The sequence below is a fragment of the Panthera onca genome, chromosome E3 (assembly GCF_046562875.1).
Source record: "Panthera onca isolate mPanOnc1 chromosome E3, mPanOnc1 haplotype 2, whole genome shotgun sequence".
NCBI lineage: Eukaryota > Metazoa > Chordata > Mammalia > Carnivora > Felidae > Panthera > Panthera onca.
This window is the reverse complement of record NC_138354.1, coordinates 26,573,478-26,581,641: the sequence shown is the minus strand read 5'-3', so window position 1 is coordinate 26,581,641 and position 8,164 is coordinate 26,573,478. Positions and strand designations below refer to the sequence as shown.

The window sequence follows — 8,164 nt, the reverse complement described above, 5'->3', positions numbered from 1 at the left end:
CGCAGCCCTGCTGGGAGGGCGGTTGCCTTGGAAACCGTGGCCATGGCGGCCCCGGGGCGGGTGAGTAGTCGCACTGGTCCTCGCGAGGAACCGGCTGGCTCTACAGAGTTGTCGGATGCTACCCGGACGCCAGTGCCCACCGTGTCCCCCGTATCCCCTGAGCTACCCGTCTCGCCCGGACAGGGTGCGGAGCCGCTGGGCAAGAACCTGTGGGAGCAGATCTGCGAGGGTAGGCAGTCCGGGCCGGCAGAGAGGGGCGGGACTCGTCAGGCTGGGGCCGCGTTTTCTGGGCGCTTACTTTGAATGGCTTTCTAGCAGCCGCGCCGCAGGCCCGCCGGGCTTTCCATTTCACGCATGGGGAAACTGAGGCTCCGAGAGGTTTGTCCGAGATTACGCAGCACAGTCTCCAACCTTGATCCGTAGTCAGATTAAAGGCAGGGAAGACAGGGGAAAGCGGAACAAGGGGACCCCGTGGTGGGGACTGTTGCTTTCAAACCTCATTTAACGAATAGGAAAGAATCTTGGGGCGGAGAAGGCGAGCTCGATTAAAACGTAGGTTCCCAGCCCCTGCCCCCAGATCTCTTAATCAGATGCAGGAAATCTGTGCTTGTAACGAGCATCCTAAGTAATTCTGATGTAGTCTGTAGCCCACAGGTTGGGTAAGCGTGGTCTATACAGACTTGGGTTTTAATCCTTCTCCCATTTCTAATCTTCCTTAAAATCCTCAAATAGAGGTTAGCCCAACTTCTTTTGTGGCCCTACACATAGGCTTGGTCATGAGGCCTTACAATACTCTTCACATGTTGAGCAAGTTACTGCCCTCTCTGTAAAATGAGCATAATGATGACACCTATTTTATGGTATTAGGAGCGTTGCAGCTAAACAGTCCTAGAAAGTGCTTAGCAAACTGCCCGATTTCCAACAAGAGCTCATTGTTAGCTCTTGAAAAAATAATATTGGGTGGGTCTTTTTCTCCTGTAGGTTGTAAGCTCCTCACGGTCAAGAACTCAAGATTTTTCATTCTTGTGGTTACTGTCACTACCTCAGCTGTGTGAAACAGCATTGCCCAGTAGAACTTTTCAATATGGTAGCCCTACTGATTCATCATGTTGTACACCTGAAACTAATTTAATGTTATGTATGAGTTACATCTCAATAAAAAAATATGTGGTAGCTACTAACATGGTTACTGAGCACTTGAAATGTAGTTAGTGTAACTTTAGTACTCAGTTATTTATTTTAAGTTTAACAAAGTTAGATAGCCACTTGTGGCTAGTGGCTACTATATTGGACAGTGCAAGCCAGTAAATGTTGAATGGAAAAAAGAGTGCATGCATCAGTATATGGGATCAGATAGAAGGAGAGAGAGCAAGGAGGTGAAACAAGTGGAAAAATACAGAGGAGAAAGAGAATAGTTAGTGGACACAGTTGATCGATACCTCAGCAGCTGTCTGTTTCACCTGAATCCAGTGTTTGAATTCCTTCTCCAGCATTACATTATATTTAGAAAAATCTATTTCATCTTGAATGTCCTCCTTATAATTTTTTTTTTTAACGTTTATTTATTTTTGAGACAGAGACAGAGCATGAATGGGGGAGGGTCAGAGAGAGAGGGAGACACAGAATCGGAAGCAGGCTCCAGGCTCTGAGCTGTCAGCACAGAGCCCGACGCGGGGCTCGAACTCACGGACCATGAGATCATGACCTGAGCCGAAGTCGGACGCTTAACCGACCAAGCCACCCAGGCGCCCCAGTCCTCCTTATAATTTGATCCTTTGATCCTTGCCCCCTTGGTGCCATGGCCCAAGTTGATCTCACTCTACCATAAAGAATCCACTCTTATTTGAAGGTAGTTGTGGCTCTCTTTTCCCCAGGAAAGTGAAAGATATTTTGACTTCTCCAAACCAAACAGCTCTTCATAATACAGTTTATTACTCGTATGTTGTTAGGGAAACTGCTTACCTACCTCACAGGGCTGTTGTGAAGACTGAATAAGAAAATGTATGTGAAGATGCTTAGCACAGTGTCTGGCATTTAGAAAGTGCTCAATAAATGTTTGTTGTTGTTAACAAAGAAACATGGTTTGCACTGTGTTTTAGAATCATGGGATTTATTTTGGTCAAACAGCCCTGTAGGGAGAAAGCAAAGACAAAAGGTTTTGGTGCTCTCTAAAAAGCAAGTGAACTGATGCCGCTCACAAAGTGACAGAGTTACATCCAAAAGTTAATGAGGTCTGGTGTGCCTGGGTGGCTCAGTTAAGCGTCCAGCTTTGGCTCAGGTCACGATCTCACAGTTCATGAGTTTGAACCCCACGCTGGGCTCTATGCTGACAGCTCAGAACCTGGAGCTTCTTTCAGATTCGTTGTCTCCCTCTCTCTCTGCCCCTCTTCTGCTCGTGCTCTGTCTCTATCTCAAAAGTAAATTAAAAAAAAATTTTTTTTTGAAGAAGTTAATGAGGTCAAAGGTGGTGAATTATATACTCAGGTGCTGTGATGATTATTACAACCCAGGTGAATAAACCCAATTTCTTAAACATTCTAACATGCAATTTTCTATAAGAGATAGTAAGATTTAGTGTCTCACGACAAACATGAAAAACAGACTTTGTGGTAATTCTATGTTTGAGGTTAAGTATTACATTCTATTAGTATATCTCCATTTAAAAAGCAAATTATTGGGGCACCTGGGTGGCTCTGTCAGTTAAGCATTTGACTTCGGCTTAGGTCATGATCTTGCAGTTTGTGAGTTTGAGCCCTGCGTTGGGCTCTGTGCTGATAGCTAGAGCCTGGAACCTGCTTCCGATTCTGTGTGTGTGTCTCTCTCTCTGCCCCTCCTCTGCTCACACTCTGTCTCTCCTTCAAAAATAAACAAACGTTAAAAAAATTTTTTAAGCTAATTATCACAGCAATCAGACCCGTCAGAAACTCAGTTTCAAGAAAATGAAATACAGAACAGGTAAATATCTGACTTAAGACTGTCCTATGCTGCTGCTGCTGTGTGTGTGTGTGTGTGTGTGTGTATATAAGTTGACAACTTACTTGTAAATGTTCTTTAATTTTCTGTCTCATCTTAACAGTGACGACTACCTCTGACCTTTGTATTCTCAAAGGCACTTGTATTATTGATAAATAAAGTTCCTTCACTGCCAAGGCTTCTAGTTAAATCTTACTTGTGACATGATTTTTAACTATAATTTTAAGGAAGACTGAGTCAAAGTATCGCGAGTTTCCCATCTTCTATTTTGATATTGCTGTTACTACTCTCATCAGCATCCTCATTGCCATTGGTTCATCACTCCAAACCCTCTCTGGCCTCAATCCTTAAAGCTATTGTAAAATCGAGTTCCTCCATCCCAACTCCCAGATACCGGTATGGACCAGCTCTGAATGCCTGCTTGTAATCCTAGCGCAGCAGCTGAGTACAGCTGGAGAAAAATGACACCAAGAGGCTCTCACAGTGCCTGTCAATCAACAGCCCCCATCTGCTAGTCCCAAGTTTCTACTGCCCTCCTCAAACATTGTGTGATACCACTTAGTAAATGTAGGAGGCATTCACTGAGAATAGTAAGGCAATCAGAAGCAGGAAGGGGATCCTCCAACTTCCATATTACCAATAAACATAATTGCATCTGCATGCATGGAAGAAGTGTTTACCCTGCTATTCACAGCTCCGCCTACATCTGTGCTTTGGTACCATCCTCTTGCGATCCCAGGATCCTGCTCTGTTACCCCCTCTCCTACATCTAACTTCTTTACTGGCTTTTGCTTGCAAACATCCTTTAGTCTGTCATCTTAAGGAAAAACTTCTCCCTTAGCCCCTATTATGTTCTAGCCCTTGTCTTCCCATTTTCTTCTCTCATCCAAGCTTCTGGAAAGAAGACACTGCCCTTGTTCATACCACTTTCATTCCTATTCTCTTAACCCAGCGCAGACTAGCTCCTACTTATGTCATGGTTCCAATGAAATTATTCTCATATATTGTCAACATATCTACCCATGTTGGGAACTGTTTTAAATGCTGGGCCAGTAATGACTCTAGGCACTATTCTAGACACCAACAACTTTCCATCTCAATGAGTGTTACCATCATTCATTCAGCTACCCAGTCCAGAAATCAAAGATTCATCTTAACATGCTTCCCATTTGCTTTCCATGATCCCCAGTCCCTACAAATTCTACCTGCTTAACATTTGTAACCCCCATCTCCTCACCCTTGATTCTCATGGCTGCTGCTTTAGATCAGGCCCTTACCACTTCCTATTTGGATTGCTGCTGTAGCTTTTTATTTGCAGAAGGCCACCGTCCAGACCATCTTCCACAGGAATGTCTTTAAAATTCAAATCTTATTACGTTATGCCATGACCTGCAATGATTTTCATAGCTTTCATGATAAACAAACTCTTTACCTTAATACCTAAGCCCTTTAATGATCTTTTGTTTGTTTGTTTCTTTCTTTCATCACCTACCATTTGTTCAAGTCATCCTAATGGCAACATTTATTGAGCTGCTTTTTATGTGCCAGGCACTGCTAGATGCTTTTCCTCTCATTTAAACCTCACAAGAACTCAGGGTTTTGCCTGTTGTACATATGAGGAAACTGAAGCAGATAGAGTTTAGGAAACTTGCCTGAAGCAAGTGGCAGAACCAGGCTTGAACTCCGATGTGTGTGTCCCTCAATTCCAAACCCTTAGGCAACATACAGCATGCTTCAAAGTGTAGACTGGGAGCACCTGCATCAAATCTAGATTACTTATTAAAATGCAGATTCCTGTGCTCTGTACTGGACCTAATGAGGTGGGACTTCTTGGGGGTAAGTTCCCAAGCTCTCCATTTTAAATAAGCTCTCCAAGTGAGGTACAAAGCACAGTACTACTGTCCTGTCCTGTGTATTTTTAGCCACAAGAAATTATTCCTGGGCACCTGGGTGGCTCAGTCGGTTAAGCATCCAACTCTTGGTTTCTGCTCAGGTCATGATCTCACAGTTTTGTGAGTTCAAGCCCCGCATCTGTCTCTGCTAACACCTCAGGGCCTGGAGCCTGCTTCAGATTCTGTGTCTTTGTCTCTCTCTGCCCCTCCCCGGCTCATGCTCTCTCACGTGCATGTGCATGTTCTTTTTCTCTCTCTCTCAAAAATAAACATTAAAAATGTTTTGGGGGCACCTGGGTGACTAGTCGGTTGAGCATCTGACTCATGGTTTGTGAGCCCAATCCCCATATCAGGCTTCATGCTGATAGCTCAGAGCCTGCTTGGGATTCTCTCTCCCTGTCTCTATCCCCCTCCCCTGCTTGCTCTGTCTGTCTCTCTCTCTCTCTCTCTCTCTCTCTCTCAAAGTAAATAAATAAACACAAAAAAAAAATTTTAATTAAAAATTATTTCAAAAAATAAATTGAGTCAAACCATGGTGAATCAAGTTGTTTTAATGAGTTCAATACTCTTTACAAACTTAATCAAATTTATACACACTCGTGGCTTTCAGTGGAAAAAAGCATCAGTCTGTAATCAATTATATATTTTAAATTGAAATCACAAGGCAAAAGTGACAAGTTCTCAAATATGCCAGATTCTCTTAAATATTACAGACTTGAAATCACAAACACATCAGATTGTCCTGAAGATAATGTATTTTCCCATGCTTCTACATAATCATTTCAACTGTTTATCTTTTGTGGTTGTATGATGAAAAAATTTGCATTTTTTCCATCAACTTTAAGTGAATTCCTAAGACGTCTTCTTAGAAAAAATCTAAATAGAAAAAATAAAAATAAATGACAATGAAATGCAGATAAAAGCAAAATATCATTTTAAATATAGGATTGGTAATAACCCAGAGAAACGGAGAGTCTTACTATTAGGAGTATAAATTGTTGTAAACTTTTTGTAGGAACATTTGGCATTTGGGCCCAAATTTTAAATTATTTTTTTTCTTTAACAGAACAATTCCACTTCTAAGAATTAATCCTACAAAAATATCTCCCTTCCAATTTATGATGTATATATAATGATGCTCATGGCAGCATTGTTTGTAATAATGAAGCATTGTAAAAAACCTGAACACCCACTAAGAGTACACTGGTTAAATAATTGTGGCATATCCTGTATATAACAACGTTGAAAGGTGTCACACATTCAACATCTAGAATGGTTCCTGGCACATAGTGGGCCGTCAATAAATATGAACAAATTAATAGATAAAGGGTCAAAAGTAACTTGCTATACTCTTTATTTTGTTCATTCATTCATTCAGCAAGTATTCTTTGGGAATATGATACTGAGCATAAGCAGACCCAGACAATTTCCCTCACAAAATACATAGTCTATTAGAAGAGATAGTCATTAATTTTTACAAACTTCAAATAAGGATAAAGCTGATATAAATGAAGAAGAAAAAGGACTGTGCTATGAGGTTCTATACTTGGATGGTCTGACCTGGTGTAGGAGATCTAATGTAAATAAATGTATTTGCATATTATATACATATGTTAGTAAATACAGTGGTTATTATGGTTGTGATGGGATCAGATGTGACTTACACTCCCTACATAAGACAGGTCTGTATTCTTTGGAATTTTCTCACAATAGCATGTATTGCCTTTGTAATCAGAGTTCTAAATGTATATATCTTAAATCTAAATAAATAGTTTTCATACCATGTTCGTGTTTCTCAAACTGTTTGGGGAAGAAGAGTGAATTTACTTGCTTGAGTGGAAAAACAAAGTGGTAGAACCCGAGCTGTTACGGTAGGCAGAATTCTAAGATCCAAGGATTCTCACTCCCCAGTTGCACACACCTCCCAGTTATTCAATCCAACACAAATCTAGGCATTGCTGTCAAGAGATTTTCCAGATGTAATTACAGTTCGTCATCAGTTGACTTTAAATTAGGAAGATCATGGTAGGTGGGCTGGACCTAATCAGATGAGCCCTTAAAACAAGTCAAAGACATTAAAGCAGAAGAGACTCCTGCTCATCTCGAAGTAGCAACTAACCATGTGTGAACTGTCCATGGCGAGAACTCGAAGGTGGTCTCTAGGAGCCGGCAGTCCCACCAACAAAAAGAAAATGGGGACATTAGACCTACAACCACAAGAAACTGAGAACTGCCAACAACCAATGATCTTAGAAGAAGACCCAACCCTCAGATGACATCACAGCCGTGGCCAACACCTTGATTTCACCCTGATGAGACTAACCCATACCTGGACTGCTGACCCACAGGAACTGTGAAATAATAAATTTGTGTTGTTTTAAGTTGCTAAGTTTGTGGTAGTTTGTTACACAGCAGTAGAAAACTAATATAGCTAGTATTGGAAATCAAAATTGCTCCTGCAGCGTAACATACTCATCACAGCCTGATACCTAGGAGTTTTAAAAAAAAAATTCAAGAGATGTTTTACTGACAAGGAAGCAGGTGGTAGAAGAAAGCATGTGTCCAATTCAGTTATATTCCATCAATACCATCTTGCCCAGAAACTGTTTTTTCCTCCTCGCTACAAAGTGATTATGCATTTGCCTTTAAAACATTGACTTTTCCAGAAATATTTTTACCACTCTTTCTTTTAGGCATGTAACTAATGTAGCCCATGAGCATTTCTGCCCTAGACCCATTGAATCAGAATTTCTGGAGTTAGGCCCAGACTTTAGTATTTTCAAAAAGCTCCCCTTCCCAGTGATGCTAGTGTGCAGCCAGGATAGGAAACTACTGGAGTTTACAGCAGAGCTACCACTTGTGTGCACAAGTCAGCTGGTATCTTGTTAAAATGCAGGTTCAAATTCAGCAGGTCTGGGGTGGGCTTGAGGTGTTGCAATTCTAACTTCCCAGGGATGCCCAGTGCTGCTCGTTCTTGAGTGTACTTTGAGGAGCAAGGTCTTTATGGGATTGTTCTTCCAAATGCATACCCCAACCGGGCCATCTTCATGTTCATCCTCATGACTGCAAAGGACAGCCCATCTCTCTGTCACTTCTATTCTGCCCTCCCCTCCCCTCTGTAGCTATCCGTGTCTTCCCTTAGCTTCCCTCCATTCTCTTCTTTCATTCCTGGTAGTTACCATAACTTGGGGGCAAAATCTAAAGTTGTACCCTCTCAGCAAAAGAACCTCAACCTCTTCCATAAAGCCTGACTCTGTCATGCAAGAGAACAGTCTTCTTTTACCCATTTTAAATAAGGT

General features: G+C 41.7%; 1 protein-coding gene across 5 annotated transcripts in view; it reads left to right on the top strand.

Annotated features, from left to right (window-relative positions):
- Window positions 1-3: 3 nt before the first annotated feature.
- The window catches only part of IQCK (IQ motif containing K), a 123,675-nt gene continuing 115,514 nt past the window's right edge, over window positions 4-8,164 (top strand). For 2 of the 5 annotated variants that reach the window (XM_060648657.3, XM_060648655.3), the window contains exon 1: window positions 19-229. In XM_060648657.3, the coding sequence (XP_060504640.2) occupies window positions 116-229 (114 nt within the window). In that variant the 5' untranslated portion in view covers window positions 19-115. Of the gene's footprint in view, window positions 230-8,164 lie in introns of all 5 variants that reach the window. The other 3 variants (XM_060648656.3, XM_060648654.3, XM_078439923.2) reach the window with 3 other exon arrangements.